The sequence below is a fragment of the Pseudophryne corroboree genome, chromosome 5 (genome assembly GCF_028390025.1).
Source record: "Pseudophryne corroboree isolate aPseCor3 chromosome 5, aPseCor3.hap2, whole genome shotgun sequence".
In the NCBI taxonomy this organism is placed as follows: Eukaryota; Metazoa; Chordata; class Amphibia; order Anura; family Myobatrachidae; genus Pseudophryne; species Pseudophryne corroboree.
This window is the reverse complement of record NC_086448.1, coordinates 114,663,969-114,683,271: the sequence shown is the minus strand read 5'-3', so window position 1 is coordinate 114,683,271 and position 19,303 is coordinate 114,663,969. Positions and strand designations below refer to the sequence as shown.

Genomic DNA, 19,303 nt, shown 5'->3' with positions numbered 1-19,303 from the left:
GTAGAGGACTGAGGAACTTCTCTGATGGCCATTAACAAGTAGGGCAACAAACAATCCCAGTTTTTCCCATCTCTCTCAACAACCTTTTTTAACATACTTTTTAATGTTTTATTAAACCTTTCCACCAACCCGTCAGTTTGGGGATGGTAGATGGACGTCCTGAGGTGAGTGACCTTAAATAACTTGCACAATTCTTTCATGATCCTTGACATAAATGGAGTACCTTGGTCAGTCAAAATTTCTTTTGGTATTCCCACTCTACTAAATACCTGCACCAGCTCCCTAGCTATCGCCTTGGTTGTGATAGTGCGTAAAGGGACAGCCTCAGGATATCGAGTGGCATAGTCCATAATTACCAGGATATACTGATGGCCCCGAGCAGACTTTAACAAGGGCCCCACGAGATCCATGGCTATTCTGTCAAACGGGACCTCTATAATAGGCATGGGAACTAGTGGGCTCCTGAAATGGGGTCTAGGGGCATGATACTGGCATTCAGGACAGGAAGAACAATATTCAGACACTTCTTTATAAACCCCTGGCCAAAAGAACCTTTGTAAAACTCTTTCAGTGGTTTTTTCTGCCCCTAAATGTCCTGCGGTAACGTGACTATGAGCTAAATCTAGTACCGTTCTCCGATAAGGCTGGGGAACTACCAGCTGTTCCACCACATCCTCACCCCTTTTGACAATGTGGTACAAGAGCTCATTACAGATGGCCATGTGGGGATACGTAACCCTGTCACCTGGTACCACAGGTTCCCCATTAACAATCTTAACATTCTCTCTAGCCTTTATTAAGGTAGGATCCTTTAACTGTTCAGACGCAAACAGATCCTTCTTTACCTCCAGGTCAGGCACGCTTTCAGTTCTAACTACTATGTCTCTGTTCCCGGCAAGAGGGTCCTCACTGGACTCCCCATCTGTCACTTCCCCAGCCAAACTAGCAAAAGGCAAAGGGCCAGAAAGTTCCGAAGACCCACGTACATCCATAAAATCACCGGTATTATCAACTGGCTTTTTACTTCTCACATCTGTTGATAACCGTGATTCCCACAGTTTCCAAAAATGAGGAAAATCCCTCCCTATTATGGCCTCATGCACCAAGGTAGGGACCAGTCCCACTTTAACCATTGCTGACCCACAACAAGTTTCTATATTCACCTCAGCAGTGGCATAATATTGGGTATCCCCATGTATGCAAGTTACCCCAATAGGTATTTGCTGGACCTTTAAGGGGTTCACTAACCCAGCTTTCACGAGGGTAACTAAACTTCCTGAATCTAGCAAGGCCTCTACCCGGTTACCTTCTAAGAACACATCACACATTTGTTTTTCCAGCTCAGGTGAAGGTACCACAGTACAGGCTAACCTAGCAAAGAAAGACATTCTGCGACATTCAAAGGCAGCATCACATTGCATGGGTTCTTGCGTGACTGGGCAATTGGCAATAACATGACCTGGCATACCACACCTAAAACATTTAACCACACGATTATCAACCCATTTGGGCAGCATAGACCGTCCTAGCCCCATTGGCCTGTTTCCAGGGCCAGTGTTTACAGTCTCTCCAGCCTTGCGTTCTCTTAACCGCCCAGCAATGTTTTCCCACGGAACAGTCTTACCAGTCTTTACTGAAGGGCGCTGTCGAGGATCTATGGGTTGCTGGGTGGTCATCAGTAGTTCCTCTGCTGCCAAATACCTCTCTACCATGTCCACTAATTGGTCAGCAGTACCCGGGTTTCCATGGCTCACCCACTTGCGCAGGACCATGGGCAAAGATCTCAAGTAGCGGTCCATGACGACTCTTTCCACCATCTGGGGACCAGTTAATGTCTCTGGCTGCAGCCATTTTTTTGTTAGCTGAATAAGGTCGTGCATCTGGGAGCGCGGAGGCTTCTCCATGGCGTACAGCCAACGGTGCACCCGTTGTGCTCGTACTGACAGCGTGACTCCCAGGCGGGTCAGGATCTCAGTCTTTAGTTTATCATAGTCCCGAGCCTCAGCAGGGCTTAAATCAAAGTAAGCTTTTTGGGGCTCACCTGACAGGAAAGGTGCCAGCAGACTGGCCCACTGTGCTTTCGGCCAGTTCTCACGCTCGGCAGTCCTTTCAAACGTGGTCAGATAGGCCTCCACATCATCAGCCTCTGTCATTTTCTGCAGGAAGTGACTGGCTCGTATAGAACTAGAGCTGGTTGGAGCACTGACGGCAACATCTCCAACCCGAGCTGCAAGTCTCTGCACCACTTCTGCTAAGGCCTCTCTATCCTGACGCTGTTGCCTGTAAAGTTCATCAACAACTGCCTGCTGTTGTCTCTTATTTTCCTCCATTGCCACCTGCTGCTGTCTGTTGGCCTCCTGCTGTAGTCTCCAATTTTCCTCCATTGCCACCTGCTGTTGTCTCCTATTTTCCTCCATTGCCACCTGCTGCTGTCGGTTGGCCTCCTGCTGAGCCGCTGTAGCTTGCAGCAAGGCTTTAAGCAGATCCTCCATGTCAACAGATTTTTCAGGCGGCTTTGCAGCTGCTTTCACCCAGGACATATATCAAACCCTCAGGGGTGAGTCTCAGTAACTTCACACTGGGCTGTATCTGCATAAACCACCGTTTTCTGCAGGCCTCACAAAGCTGCTGCTTTCACTTATGCGCAGAACGGCCTGCTCGCATTCTCCACCAAGTTGTAACACTGTAGGGGTGCAAGGTGCCTTTTCCTGGGGAATATGGCAGCCCGCAGCAGCTGAGGAACAACACAAGTCCAGTTTCTGGTACAACTGACCCCGGACAGTTTTATTGAAACAGAAAATAAAACAAACCCCAAAATAAAAATACCTTGCCTGTCCGGCACTAACTAAACATAAGATGTTCCTAACTGTCACTAAACAAAACACAGAGTTCTTCAGTACATACTGTATAGCTTACTTGCATCAGAAAGCGTGTCTCTCACACACAGATCCTGCAGCCTTCCCAGGCAGTCTGCCCATACTAATCAGGTTAGAAGCACTATATCACTCTTACACAGCTGAAACCCTGATTAGCCCTCTGTGAGGCCAAAGACCCGAACTGGGCCCAATGTCTAGAACTCGCCTTATCTCTCTCTCAGAGCCTTTACCCAGCTTTTACAGCAAACTGAAAAGGTTCAGACAAAACAAAAAGCATTTTTCCTAGAAGTTAACATTTTCTAAAACCTGTAAGACAAGAACCTGGGACAAACATACCTGCCCTCAAACACTATCCCAGTGTTCTTGTCACAATATATAAAAATAAAAAACAATGCGCGGTCTGAGACCGGAGGTATATATCAGAATACTCGTACATTATATTCTGGCACAGGTACACTTGTTCTTAACTAACGCTGTAAACGCGGGTTTACAAAGGAGACCTTGCCCTGCAGTCCCGGAGACCAGTCGTATCTATTTTAGAACATGGCACCCAGCGTCTCAGTCAGGGAGTGAGGGAGAGTGAGAGGCAGCTCCAGGGCGGGAACACCAGCAGTAGATGGCGCCCGGAGCTGGGGGAAGGGCTACAGGTCAAGCCCCTTTTCCCCTATGCTGGTCCTCACCACCGGGTACTATGGAGCCTTTTTAAAGTGGCTATTTTACTATCCGACCTGTGGTCCCATGACCTGGTGGATATAGTGGGGTCCCTGCTCTGTCACAGTGTCCACGCCAGCGTCACGTTTCATCTCCTTAAACCGCGACCGGAACACGATTTAATGGAGGGTCCCGCCTGGGGTACCCTCTTACCTCCTCCCTTAGTAGCAGCCACGTGAACCAGGAGAGCGTCTGCAGTGGTGTGCCTAGGAACCGGAGTGCCTCCGCCACAAGTATCCGGGAACAGAGCCAGCAGGAGTATGCGACGCCGCTGGGGAGGTGATGGAGCCGCAGCACAGTATGTCACACTGACATATGAAGTGCTGCAGCCCTTGAAGTCTTCTAAAAAGCTTTTTCAGGGCTGCCTAGTGCAGTCCCCCTGTTAAGTGACCTGCTTCATGCAGACACCAACTCTAAAACTGAGCTCACAGTGCCTGGAGGTGGGGTTATAGAGGAGGCCCCGCAATGCATTCTGGGACAGTCTAAAGCTTTAGCCTGTTGGTGCCTCTGGATCAAGATCCATCTCTACACCCCGATGTATTCCCTGTGGAACACAGTGTACCCCGCTGCAGAAATTTTAAATGGCAATGGCAATACTATTATATGCAAAACACCTGATTTATTAATGCTATTGCAGGTTACATTTTGTGCTTAAACAAGCTTTGGAAATCTGTGCCTTAGAGAATTTGTGAAGTGACCCTTGAATGCTGAGTTGGTAGTGTTTCGGGACTCATGTACATTATTGCAGATGACAGTATTACGTGTAGAGTATAGAAGTGCCATTACAGGGTTAATAATTTTCTGTAGATTAGGTTGTATTTCAGAGATGACACTATTTTGTTGAGTAGAAGGTAGGTAAGGACTAACACTAGTGGACCCAGTGGGTGGCAGTGTTTCACAGACGAGTCTAGTATGTGAGCTGAACGTGTTCTGCAGAAGGGTATGGGTTGTTGGGTAGACACAACTTAGGTCGACCATGGAAGGTTGACATGCATTAGGTCGACAGGTCAAAAGGTCGACATGGTTTTTAAAAAACTTTTTTTGCCGTTGTTTTCTTCGTAAAGTGACGGGGAACCCCAATTAGTGTACCTTGTCCCCTCGCATGGCGAGCGTTACCATTCCAATCATAGTCCACGTGGATCGTTAAGTAAGAAAAAATCCCCAAAATTATATTTTTTTAAAAAAAACTCACGTCGACCTTTTGACCTGTCGACCTCATGATCATGTCGACCTAATGCATATCGGCCTTCAGTGGTCGACCTAATGACTGTCGACCTAAGCTGTGTCGACCTAACGACCGTATCCCCTGCAGGGTAATATGACAGTAACGGACCTAGTATCTCTGAGAAGTGAAAATAAAGTACTGGAGCGTATTACGTACCTTTTCGTGCAAATCTGTATAAAGCATCACATGCTTTGGCAAGGACTTCTTCTTCCGGCGACTGGAGCATTAAGACTGCAGTTTCTGCATTTTTACTTTCAATCGCTAATGAATCAAACTGCAAATGTGGAAAGGAGGAAAGGGACGCTTGTCAACTTTCTGACTTGTAAATACGGACTGCGCTATTTTGGAACAGGAACTTCCCTGACACAAGAAGTGGTACTGACGACCAAGAGGATAAAGATGATTCGGAGTCTGTCCTTGCCTCACTCAACATTAACATAGGGCCTAATTAAGGTGTCTTTGTACTTGCTGCTGCTGTTGCTATCATTGGCGAACACAGTTGCAATTATATACTAATATGGGCAGAAGTTAACCTGAGCATAGGGACGCCCACTGCTGTTGCATCACTTCCGTCCGATGGCATACATCTGCTGATACATCGGTACCATCGTCGCAAATAGGGTCATGTCGCAGAGTCTGATTGCCTTTGTAGACGCACAGGGGCGCAGAGGGCTCTCCAGTAGTAAGTAAGATCGCAACTGCTACTTTATGCACACCAAGAAAATGCCATATAAACGGCCATGACATGCCTGCATTTACCCGACCACTCCCCGTTACTACCCCCAAACGCTGTCTACCTGTCACTTACTCTGCAACTAATTCCTCATTGCGACCACAATCGCAAAACACTCGCTATGTGTGAGCAGTGTGGCTTAGGCACACACACAGTGAGAAAACATCGGACCCATTTGTGTACAATAGCCACTTTATGACTACATCTGAATTAGACCCATCATGTTGTATATTTACAGGAAGCAGAGGCGTAACTAGGGTTTTCGGAGCCCAGGGCTAGATGAAGAGTGGCACCCCCCCCCCCACCACCACCACCACGCGCCGGAAAAATGGGTGTGGCCACGCACCAGAAGGGGTGTGACCACTGAAAATGGGGCGTGCCAACATGACTATCACCTACCCCCTGTGTCGCCTCTCAGCACACTATCACCTACCCCTTGTGTCGTCTCTCAGCACACCTTCATTCAATTTTTGCACAGTACGCATGCAGAGCCCCCTTTTTACACAGTGCCAGATACAGTGCCCCACAGTGTCAGATCCACAGTGACAGCTACAGCGCCCCACAGTGCCAGATAAATATTGCCCCACAGCGCCAGATACAATGCCCCACAGCGCCAGATACAATGCCCCACAGCGCCAGATACAATGCCCCACACCGTCAGTTACAATGCCCCACAGCGCCAGACACAATGCCCCACAGCGTCAGATACAATGCCCCACAGCGCCAGATACAATGCCCCACACCGCCAGTTACAATGCCCCACAGCGCCAGACACAATGCCCCACAGCGTCAGATACAATGCCCCACAGCGCCAGATACAATGCCCCACAGCGCCAGATACAATGCCCCAGAGCGCCAGATACAATGCCCCACAGCGCCAGAAACAATGCCCCCCCACAGCACCAGATACAATGCCCCACAGCGCCAGTTACAATGCCCCACAGCGCCAGATACAATGCCCCACAGCGTCAGATACAATGCCCCACAGTGCCAGATACATGCCCCACAGTGCCAGATACAATGCCCCACAGTGCCAGATACATGCCCCACAGTGCCAGTTACAATGCCCTACAGTGCCAGATACAAGACTCGACTCCCCCTCCCCCCGCTTACGCCAGTCAGGATCCCAGCCGTCATCACTGCTGCCCTCTGCTATGTTAGGGGAGGAGAGCGCAGCGCCTCTCCTGCCCCTCAACGCTCCAGGTCTCCGGCTAACGGACCGACGCCACATTTAAGATAGCCGCCGGTTCGGCAGCCAATCAGGAGCCGGTCCGCAAGCTCTGATTGGCTAACACCGCCGGAGACCCACTGCCGGACAGACACGGAGCGCCGCTGGCAGCGCTGCAGCGGCAGTGAGGACATTGAGGGGCAGGAGAGACGCTGCGCTCTCCTCCCCTCACATTGCAGCAGGACAGGGGCGGGTGGGCATGACGCCCTGGTCGCCGGCGGCGCCCCCCTCTGCTGGGCCTGCCAAGGCGCCCAGGGCACGTGCCCCACTCGCCCTACCTTAGTTACGTCTCTGACAGGAAGTGATCCTTATTTTACCAGACGGAGTGTTCTCACAGCTAGGAAGTAAAACTTGTATAGCCTGCAAACAGCAGAGTCAGCCATGTTGTTGATTGAAGTGGTATTCATTAGAATAATCACTATGAACTCACTAGGATCCAGGGTTAACAATATAACTTTAATAAAGTATCTCAGTGATAACACTAGTGACTTGACTTGCAGCATGAGCTGCCTCCACAAAAGGAAGGTCTCCTGCTGCTCATAATACATTTTTAACACAGGGATAGGATTCCTTACACTTAATGCTGGTGTTACAGAAGCACCGTTTTCCGGGTTCAGGAAGCAGTTTGATACTGGGTGTAGAATACAGGCCTTGTATACAGTATCTACAGTATACCTGGTCAGTTGAACATAACTTTGGTTTTCCAGTAAGTAAAAAAGGTCTCAGAAAGGAGTTCACATCATATTTGCTGACTTTTAATTTCTCCTCGTTAGGAGAAACTCTGAGTGGATATGCAGATAACAATTCTGTTAGGCAAAATGAAGCAAATCGTGGGTCTGAAGAGTAAGCGGCGTGGTCTAAACCTCAAGAGGGTTCTAACCATTGGTATGTGTCAGATTATAGCCATTTTCTTTCCGCTATAATAAAGAACTTCATTTTGCCCCTATATATTATTTCGAACCCCCTCATGTGCCTTTATTTGCTCGAAGCAACCCATGCCCCTTTATATTCCTCAAATCCCCATCATATACCTTTATATGCCACAGAGCCCCTCATGACACTTTATATGTCTCAGTGCTCCTGATGCCCCTTTATGTGTCTTAGAGCCAGACCCTCATGCCCAGATATATGCTTTAAAGCCCCTTTATGCCCTTATATGTCAGCCAGCCTAGAGACTCTCATGCCCCTTTATAAGCCTAAAAGCCTTTTACTGGTCCTTTATATGCCTCAGTTCTCTCAATGCCCCTTTATAAGCCTCAGTTCTCTCAATGCCACTTTATAAGCCTTAGAACTAGCCCAGAGCGCCTCTATATATGTCTCATAGTCTCCTCATGCCTTTATATATGCCTTAAAGCCCCCTTAGATGCCAGGCCAGCCCAGAGCACCTCATGCACTTTTATATGCCTTAGAGCTTCCTTGTGCCCTTATAAATGTCACAGAGACCCCTTATACCCTTATTTGCTAGCCAGCTCAGAGACCTTCCTGCCCCTATATAAGCCTCAGAGCCCCCTCTTGCCCCTATATAGGCCTCGGAGCCCCCTCTTGCCCCTATATATGCTTCAACCTGGAGCCTCTTTATGTCCTGGCTGCCTTGGCTTTCCTGCGGGGCTTCACCACTCTCAATAGTCTGTATGGGGACAATTTGTAGACTTGATTAAACAAGCTAAATCCTCACCGTTTGGCACTCAACTCGCAATGTCAACTTTCTTCTGACTTTGCCGCACACAACATTTACATGGGGTGGGGGAAGGGCAGAGATCGGTTTTGTTAGGCCCTGACTGTGATAGTGCCACATCCTGTTGGGGGATTCCCGGATATCACCCATCTGGAATTAGACAAATTCTGGACTCCAGACAGAATGGATTTTCAGACAATACTTCTCTTGTTGCATATAGTGAACGTTATTAGAATCGCCTTGATTTTAGACTTGATTTCTTTTGGAAAACATTTCAGCAACCGTTCACAACACCTGTGGGCTAAGTAGGATTAGTGTTATCTCAGTAGACAAGATAAGGACAAGGCTCAGTGGGAGCTTATAACAAAATGTTATCTATAGGTGAGCATTTCTGTAAGTTCGGGACATGGTTCAAACAGAATGAGGCATTGTTTGAGTGAGTTAGTGGGCTTGGCTTATATGTCCCAATTTTGTATGGCTAAATGATGAGAGGTACGCCAGAACCACGCTCCCATTCTGACACAAAGAAGCAGAACATGCAGCTCACCCTCTACTATGATGCTGCTTGTGGTAAGTAGCAGGGGGTGGGGAAGTAGGGGCACATTTCCTGAGGAGGTCCATAAGTCTTGGTGTGATGCAGCAACATAGCAGCCGTAAGGGTAGGTGCAGTGCTAACATGGTTAAATCTCTTCAAAATGCAAAACCCAGAGTGGTTTTGCATTTGTAACTGTAGTGTAGGGTCTATTTATCAAACAGTGATAACTCTCTCTTATGTAATATTTCACAGAGGTGATTGCTTTAATTATGATAAGCTTTTTTTGCTAAACAAAAGGGATATCACTGCTTCCTCCTATTTAATAAGAAGGTTACCACAGAGAAATGACAGTTTTCTCATGCAGTCTCTATAATTTATCCTGTTATAGCCTGCTACTGGGAGCGCAAAGTGGCTCAATTTAATTAGCACTGAAAAGCATGGATTGATTTAGCTAAGATCGTCTTGAGATGGGGTTACCTATACCCGGCAATATGGTTCCAGGCTTCCAGCACAGTTTTAATGGAACCCCTCTGAGTCAAGACTCAAAGGGCATATTAGTGGAACGCCTAACTTGCACTATTAGGTGGTAAGGGGGAGTACATCACTGCACAGGGAGTCCTGCTGGATTAACAACTTGCAGGCAAAATGCATTCTATGTTATGTTATACAAACACCAAACAGACCCCTACAAATATATTATCTACATATCTATTATTATAATCAATTATAATCAGTTCGTATGTAGTAAATAATAAAAGTCACATCTATTTAAGTAAAGTGAGTTATTTTACGTATGACAGCTGATCAGTGTTATCTGACAAAGGGGTATTACTCTACAACAGTGATAAGTAACCTCTGTGGAACTCTAACTATTTCCAAGATCTACCACCCATAGGGGGTAATTCTGAGTTGATCGCAGCAGGAACTTTGTTAGCAGTTGGGCAAAACCATGTGCACTGCAGGGGAGGCAGATATAACATGTGCAGAGAGAGTTAGATTTGGGTGTGGTGTGTTCAATCTGCAATCTAAATTGCAGTGTAAAAATAAAGCAGCCAGTATTTACCCTGCACAGAAACAAAATAACCCACCCAAATCTAACTCTCTCTGCACATATTATATCTGCCTCCCCTGCAGTGCACATGGTTTTGCCCAACTGCTAACAAAGTTCCTGCTGCGATCAACTCAGAATTACCCCCATAGTTCATAAAAGCCTGCTCTATTATGTACTAAGATCCCAATGTTTTCTATATCTCCCATACGACTTTATAAAAAATCTGGCTACTTACCACATCCTTTGACGGTGCTTGAACTTCCTTCTTAACTTTTTTCCCCATTCTACAAATAGACAATAATATAATTGTTTTACAATGTAAAATATATTTGATAGTTTATGGCAAATTACAATTACATTGAGCACTTGGGTAGTGAAAAACAATGCTAATTAAATGTTAACAAAATATATTCCGTCAGCTCCTCAGCAGAGAACTCTACAAAGAGCTAAGACAAAACAGATACATCTGGTGACATGAATTCTGCTAAAGACAAACTTCCTTCAAGGCGCAGGATGTGAAACTCTGGGAATCAGAATGTGGTTTGTTGGACATATATTGTTGTGGGGTTATCACAAGTTATTTTTTAGGGTGTTGCCGTTTATTGCAAGAATCATTTTTATATGATTATGAGGCTTATTCTAGGGATGGTGACAATGAATGAGACATTTGGGAAGAGTGCAAGACGCCGGACTGAGTTCACCAATTGGCGTCCTAAGCCTCCTTTATGGTCCCTTCTTGCTCTTGGAATTGCAAAAGTACTCCAAAAAATGGTACAATTTAATCTTGAAGACTATGGGGTATATGCAATTCACGGCGAATCGCGGCAATTTTTCGCCGTTTTTTAATTCGACTTAATTCGACAGGTGAATTCCGGAAGGTGGCTGCCGGAATTCACCATATTCAATGAAAAACGGATTCGCCAGAACCGCGGGCGAAAATCGGCCGATTTGGCGGATTTTGCAGCGATTTAAAAAAACGGGGAAAAACTGGAAAAACCCGAGAAAAAAAATGGCGTGGGGTCCCCCCTCCAAAGCATAACCAGCCTCGGGCTCATCGAGCTGGTCCTGGTTCTAAAAATCCGGGGAAAAATTGGGCAGGGATCCCCCGTATTTTTAAAACCAGCACCGGGCTCTGCGCCTGGTGCTGGTGCCAAAAATACGGGGGACAAAAAGAGTAGGGGTCCCCCGTATTTTTAACACCAGCATCGGGCTCCACTAGCTGGACAGATAATGCCACAGCCGGGGGTCACTTTTATGCCGTGCCCTGCGGCCGTGGCATCAAATATCCAACTAGTCACCCCTGGCCGGGGTACCCTGGGGGAGTGGGGACCCCTACAATCAAGGGGTCCACCCCCCCAGCCACCCAAGGGCCAGGGGTGAAGCCCGAGGCTGTCCCCCCCCATCCAATGGGCTGCGGATGGGGTGGCTGATAGCCTTTTGTGATAATGAAAAGAATATTGTTTTTTCCAGCAGTACTACAAGTCCCAGCAAGCCTCCCCCGCAAGCTGGTACTTGGAGAACCACAAGTACCAGCATGCGGGAGAAAAACGGGCCCGCTGGTACCTGTAGTACTACTGGAAAAAAAATACCCAAATAAAAACAGTACACAGACACCTTGATAGTAAAACTTTATTACACACTACCGACACACACATACTTACCTATGTTGACACGCCGACTGCCACGGTCTCCGACGATCCGAGGGTACCTGTGAAAAAATTATACTCACCTTCCAGCGTCCAGAGGTAAATCCAGGTCCAGAGATAATCCACGTACTTGTTAAAAAAACAAACCGAACACCCGCTCCATACCGGACTAAAAGGGGTCCCATGCTTTCACATCAGACCCCTTTCTCCCGAATGCCGGGACATCACGTGACTCCTGTCACTGAAGTCCCTTCAGCCAATCAGGAAGCGCTACTTCCGTGGCGCTCACCTGATTGGCTGTGCGCTGTCTGAGCTGTGACAGCGCATCGCAAAGCCGCTCCATTAGTTTCAATGGTGGGAACTTAGCGGCTAGCGGTGGGGTTACCCGCGGTCAGCCGCAGACCGGCGGGTGACCTCACCGCTAGCCGCTAAGTTCCCACCATTGAATAAAATGGACGGGGATGTGCGATGCGCTGTCTGAGTTCAGACAGCGCACAGCCAATCAGGTGAGCGCAACGAAGTTGCGCTTCCTGATTGGCTTTAGAGACCTTTGTGTGACAGCTGTCACTGACAGGTCTCATTCGTGGAAAGGGGTCTCATGTGTCAGCATGGGACCCCTTTCAGTCCGGTGGTCGGGTATTTGCGATTTGTTATTTTGCCAAGTACGTGGATTTATCTCTGGACCATGGCTGAGGTGAGTATATTGAACTTTTCTTTTCAGGTATCCGTGGATTCTACTTGGAGAAGAGGACCGATGTCGGCGTGTGAACATAGGTAAGTATGTGTGTGTCGGCAGTGTGTAATAAAGTTTTACTGTCACGGTGTGTGTGTCCTGTTTTTATTTGGGTATTTTTTCCCCAGTAGTACTACAGGTACCAGCGGGCCCGTTTTTCTCCCGCATGCTGGTACTTGTGGTTCTCCAAGTACCAGCTTACGGGGGAGGCTTGCTGGGACTTGTAGTACTGCTGGAAAAAACAATATCTTTTCATGATCACAAAAGGCTATCAGCCCCCCCATCCGCAGCCCATTGGATGGGGGGGGACAGCCTCGGGCTTCACCCCTGGCCCTTGGGTGGCTGGGGGGGGGGACCCCTTGATTGAAGGGGTCCCCACTCCCCCAGGGTACCCCGGCCAGGGGTGACTAGTTGGATATTTAATGCCACGGCCGCAGGGCACGGCATAAAAGTGACCCCCGGCTGTGGCATTATCTGTCCAGCTAGTGGAGCCCGATGCTGGTGCTAAAAATACGGGGGACCCCTACTCTTTTTGTCCCCCGTATTTTTGGCACCAGCACCAGGCGCAGAGCCCGGTGCTGGTTTTAAAAATACGGGGGATCCCCTGTCAATTTTTTCCCCGCATTTTTAGAACCAGGACCAGCTCGAAGAGCCCGAGGCTGGTTATGCTTTGGAGGGGGGACCCCACGCCATTTTTTTTTAGGATTTTACCGTTCCAGCAATAAAAAATAAAAATAAAAAAAAATAATATTTTAAAAAATATATAAATAATATTTGTGCCTCCAAAAAAAAAAAAAAAGTACCTAATCCCTTCTAATATAAATAGATATGCTATTCCTAAAAAAAAAAACACCAAAAAAAACATGTTTAATTTTTTTTTTATTGTTTTCACCCTCCAAAGTGTGGCGGATTGAAAATGACGAATTTGCTGTCTAAAAGCACTGCTGTCGAATTTCCAAACTTGAATTGAATATGCTTTGGTCGAATTGCAGCACTTGTATCATTGCAGAAAAGTCGAATTTGCAAAAATTCGAATTTCAAAAAGTCGAATTTTGAAAGTCCGTTTTTTGGTCGGAAAGCACTGAATTGCATAGGCGAATTTTTTTTTTGGTCGAAAATGACCCGAAATTCGACAATTTCGGGAATTCGACCGCAATTGCATATACCCCTATATCCACTATTGGTGAGTTCCTGGAGGTTGTATGAGCAAACCAAATGATAACTAACACCAACATCTACATTTATTTACTGTTGGATGTATTTGTGCTATAAAGGAAAAGATGAATGCAAAACAAACTAACATGTACAGATGAGTCCTAGCTAATTGCGGCAAACGCGGGTCTTTTGCCATGATTAATGTGCCCGTGGATGTGCGCAAGCACTGTGCATGCACTTGCAACCCATAGGATTGCGTGGGTGTGTATGCTCCCGCATACAAGTGTCCCGAATGAGCCGGGATACTTCTGTACATGCTGAGTTGGGTGCATCACAAGATGCTTCCAGTTTAAAGACAGCAGTATTTGCAGCAGGAGCCAGGAATATGCCAGGCGTACAAATGTGTATTCTTAGGCCTAAATATAGTGTAGAGATATGGACTGACAGTCTTACTAGTAAATGCTAAAGTCGCATTACCCTATTTGTATACAAAACAATTATATTTCAGGAAAAGCCAAATATACAAGAGAGACTAGTGTCTTGAACTTACTATATGTGGTACATATGTTGATTACCCTTTAAAACTCAAATACACATACCATGGGAGTGCCGCAGATGATTAGTTGAAGTGGTTGTATACACAGACACTAAAATGCTGACATACTGTAGGAGGCCAAACACAGACGGAAAATCTGCACCTGCCATAGGGCTGGTGCAAGCTTCTATGGTGAGACCGATGGTGGCATCTAAAGACGCACCAAGTGGTATTACATCATCTATAGATGTGCAAAGTGGGCTTCTCAGTAATTGCACATATAGATGCACAGCTGTACACCAGGGTGACACTAGCATTCACATATAGTCACTATATATCAGTGGTGCTTTAAAGTTTGTGAACCCTTCATAATTTTCTATATTTCTGCTGAAATTTGGCCTAAAACTAACTACATCATATTTTCACACAACACCTAAAAGTAAAGAAAACCAAGTCAAACAATGAGACAAAAAAATAGACGTGATAATTTTTTTATTGAGGCAAATTATACAATATTACATATCTGTGAGTGTCAAAAGTATGTGAACCTTTAGGCTTAGCAGATATTTTGAAGATGAAATAAGAGTCAGGTATTTTCAATCTATGGGATGACAATCAGGTGTGAATGGATAACCTATCTTTTTAAAAGAATATTGATCTATCAAAGTCTGATGTTATCAACACGTTTGTGGAAGTGTATCATGCTACAAACAAAGGAGATTTCTGAGGACCTCAGAAGAAGAGTAGTTGGTGCTCATCAGGCTGGAAAAGGTTACAAAACCATCTCTAAAGAGTTTGGACTCCAGCAATCAACAGCCAGACAGACTGTGTACAAATGGAGGAAATTCCAGACCATTATTACCTTAACCAGGAGTGGTCGACCAACAAAGATCACGCCAAGAGCAAGGCGTCTAATAGTTTGCAAGGTCACAAAGGAACCCAAGGTAACCTCTAAGCAACTGAAGGCCTTTCTCACATTAGCTAATGTTAATATTCATGAGGGCACCATCAGGAGGACACTGAACAACAATGGTGTGCATTGTAGGATTGCAAGGAGAAAGCCGATGCTCTTCAAAAAGAACACCTGGACAAGCCAGAAGGCTAATGGAACATTGTTTTGTGGACAGATGATTTCAAAATAGAGCTTTTTAGTTTAAATGAGAAGCGTTATGTCTGGAGAATTAACACTGCATTCCAGCATAAAAAAAACTCTTACCATCTGTGAAACATGGTAGTGGTGGTGGTATCATGGTTTGGGCCTGTATTCTTGCATCTGGCCCAGGACAACTTGCCATCATTGATGGGACAATGAATTCAGAATTATGTCAGAATATTCTAAAGGAAAATGTCAGGACATCTGTCCATGAGCTGCATCTCAAGAAAATAAGGGTCATGTGCAAGACAACGACCCAAAGCACACAAAGTCATTCGATCAAAGAATGGTTAAAGAAGAAAACATTTAAAGTCGTGACCAATCGTTATGTTGCGGCAGGACCTGAAGCGAGCAGTTCATGGGAGGAAACCCACCAACAAAAGAGTTGAAGCTGTTTTAAACGGAGGAATGGGCTAAAATTCTTCCAAGCGATGGCCCTCATTCCGAGTTGTTCGCAGTGAATCATCGCATCGCAAACGGTTATAAATCAACTAAACGCGCATGCGCAAAAGCGGAAATCCGCATGCGCGAGCATAGCGATACGACACTTTTGCAGAAATACTACAAAGGAAATTGCTTGTTACACAGAAACGAAAACGGGGAGTGGCGAAGGCGTGACAGAGGCGCGACTTCGCAATCTTCCGACATGGGCGTGAAAGTGGGCGTATAGTGTGGGAGTATGCAACTAGCAGTAGGCGTGTTTTTCGTATAAATGCATTGTCGCTGTTAAACCTAACATAGCAATTCCTTGCAATCTTTACGCAGCAGCCGAGTAGGTCTGCAGTTACTCTGCATTTGCGAAGTAGTGTTACAAGTGTGTATGCACTAATTAGCTGTTAATTGGAGAGCCGATTCATCTGTTGTCCAATTACTTGCTAAACACTGCTCTGCTGAAGTACTGCAAACAGCAATTGTGTGGACACATTACATGTTTATTCTAAGCACCTATAAATCTGTCACGCTGCCAAATAACGTTTTTATTTAGGGCCAAGTGTTTGGCTAAATATTGTTGTTAAGTGCATGTATTAATGTGTGTAATACTACCAAATGCAAACAAGTGAAATTATCCAAATTTATAAACTACATCAGCAACATCTAAACTACATAAAATGTTACCTTTGTATATTCCAAATATCAGGACCAACATAATGCAGCATACACTTAATTTTTTGCATAAATAAAACATTTTTCTTTGGTTAGAATATCTGTCAATGTTTAAAATTATGTCCTGTTGCCCATAGTAAATCAAATCCCGAGTTGTGACTATTTTTGGAATATGGACATTAAAGTGTGGTGCAAGGCATACCTGCTGCATTTTTAAAGATGCAATGCTTGTATTTTTTTTAAGATTGTTCCCTTGTTCCCCAAGTGTCTATATGCTTTGCTAAACTTTCCTGTACTAAGATTAACATAATGCATAAACTTTAAGAAAGTACACAAATTTTTAAAATAAATTTTGTTTTATTACTGCTGTAATATTTTTTGTGATCCAAACAACATGGCTACAGGTGAGTATCACAGGCAAAGATGGACCAAGCAGCAAGCAGATGCCAGTGACACAAATGACATAGCAGAACTCAGTACTAGGGAAACTCCAGCTTCTGACAAAATCATAATTTAATTGCAAATAAATAATATGGTGTAAACACCCTGCCAGACAAATATATTTGGTCAACTGAGAAAGATTCATGAGCCACCACACAAACACAACAATACACAGCACACTAGGAAGAGGAAGATGGCTCTGGTGTTTAGGAAAAAAAGCTCACATGCTACAATATATCAAAACATATTATATAATACATTTCACTAAGAGGGAGTTATCCATTCTGGCCACACAAGCCAACACAAAAAAAACATAGAGACAACATGAAAAACATGGCTGCTGCCCATCTGGAGAGACATCACTTTCTTATTTTTTTCCCCGCCTGATGCTGTTCTTCTTGGCTTGGTCTGCGGAGCGACCTTCGTGGGCCCTGCCCAGTGGGATGTTCTTCCTGGGCAGGGGCAGGGGAGGGAGCCGATGTGGCTGGCTCTCTGCCACTGTGGACAAGGGAGACAGTGATGGCCTGGAGCCCTTGCAAGATGTTATTTGCAAGGTTTTGGAATGAGGAGGCAAGTTGATTTTGTCCCTGCCTGATCTCTGCCAGACCTTGGCAGAGTTGAGCAACACCTTGCTCCACACTGGTTCTGTGCTCAGTGAGCCGGACAGCTATCTGGCTTACCTCCCGGATCATCCTGTCCTGAAATGCATTTAGGCTCTCACCATACCTAGCTATTTCAAGCAGGATCTCCGGGATAGCAGAGGGTTGGGTGGGGGGGCAAGTTGGAACCTGGATAGGTGGGATTTGGGGTCCCACACTGCCAGACCCACTAGGTCCCTCCACCTCAGCCTCAGCCACATAACCCTCCTGTGACTCGACCTGCTCACCCCCCTGTGCTGTGTTATGTGCAAAGCAAATAGAAGAATGTGTGGATAAAGAGTAGAAACAAACAATATGAGACTTTTGTTTTTAAAATTTGTAAAAATAAAAAATATGTGTGTAAACTTACCTGGCAAGTCATGTGCCATCAGGATTTCAGGCAGGTCCGTGTCCATATAAGACACCCCTGTCCCCTCCTCATAACTGACACAGTCCATCTCTATCTCCTCCAACTCTGTATACTCCACAGCGACAGCTGGTCCTCCCCCTGTAGCCCTCGAGGCATTCCACTCCGCAGCCCTCTTGCCCTTCAGGCGGGATTTGAAGTCGGCCCAACTACATATGTTTAGAAAAATAGGGGCAAGGTAGAGTATTAAAAATAAAGGCTTTAATATATAGGACACATGTTATGCATTTGTTTGCTATAGACAACATCACATGTAACTAGCTTTTTATGAATACTTAGCACACATAATGGACTGCCAATATACACTTACCGTCGTCTAACTTCCTGTGATGTTCGGACGATAGAGCCGACTTCATTGACAGAATGAGTGATGTCCCTCCAGATGCGATCTTTCGTAGCAGCACCCATGTTTTTCGGTCCTCTATGAATTTTTGACATGGCCTGCATGACCAAAACACGCAACTCCCTCTTAGTGAATGCGGGCTGCCTTTTTTTTCGCCTTGAAGTAGCCTGTGAGCTTTGTTCCTGTTGCTCCTCACCATCTTCCTCGTCTTTAGCAGCTTCTGTATGTTGTGGTTGTGCGGCTAATGCTGAATCTCCCTCAGTTTCCCCAGTATGTCTGTCTGGCAGGGTAACCCTGCTTAACTGCTGGGTCTCAGAAGCTGGAATGTCTCTAGTACTGGGTCCTGTGTCTTCACACTCCGCAGAGGTGGATTCCATCATTCGCAGACGCAATGCGATACGTCTTTGAGCCAATTCTGCCTGCTCCCGCTGCAAGCGGTCCATCTCTGCTGCAAAATCCTCACGAGTAGCCATGTTGGTAATGACATGTTCTGTACGCACAGGTGTGTAGGTATTTATAGCTACGTGCGCAGCGTTAATTCACACAGGTGTAAATTATGCTAATTGTGTGACTGATTGTACTGCTTATTTAAGAGCATGGTTTGCAGCCTGTGTGAGTGGGTGTATGATGAAAGAAGCTGCTGTGTGTTTGCTGTGTGTTTACAGAGAAGGTGGTCGTCTTTTGCCCAACTTTGCAGAGTGAGTAGTTTTAGCATTGTCTTGCAGACAGATGTCCGTTTATTAGCTTTTAACATGTATAGCGTAGTGCGCTTTTTTGGCTACGTTTCTTTTGTGAGTATTCCTACATTAGTCAATTATCAAGCCAAGTATGTATGGTGGTGCAATGGAACTGGGTTTATGTATTTTGGAGAATATCTGTTTGATATTTAAATGGTTTAGTATGCCATATTTGAAATTTTCTGACCTGTACTTTACAGTGTGTATGTTATATTGTTTGCACAGTTTGATCTCTTAGACTCCTTCTGTGTCTCTTGTAGGTGTCTCATTGTGGGATTACAGTCCTATTTTGTGTTTTTGGCCAAGTAGGCGGATCTTTGGTTTTGGTTTTCCACACATTTGAAGTTTGATATATTG

The 19,303-nt window shown here is 45.6% G+C and overlaps 1 protein-coding gene across 4 annotated transcripts in view; it reads right to left on the bottom strand.

The window, feature by feature from the left end:
* Nucleotides 1-19,303, bottom strand: part of ARMC3 (armadillo repeat containing 3) — a 287,743-nt gene that overhangs the window by 215,666 nt on the left and 52,774 nt on the right. Inside the window, exons 1-3 of one of the 4 annotated variants that reach the window (XM_063921588.1) lie at nucleotides 10,270-10,306; nucleotides 8,449-8,749; nucleotides 4,969-5,086 (exon numbers count right to left, since the gene is read on the bottom strand). In XM_063921588.1, the coding sequence (XP_063777658.1) occupies nucleotides 4,969-5,086; nucleotides 8,449-8,598 (268 nt within the window). In that variant the 5' untranslated portion in view covers nucleotides 8,599-8,749; nucleotides 10,270-10,306. Of the gene's footprint in view, nucleotides 1-4,968; nucleotides 5,087-8,448; nucleotides 8,750-10,269; nucleotides 10,319-19,303 lie in introns of those variants that run through there. The other 3 variants (XM_063921585.1, XM_063921586.1, XM_063921589.1) reach the window with 3 other exon arrangements.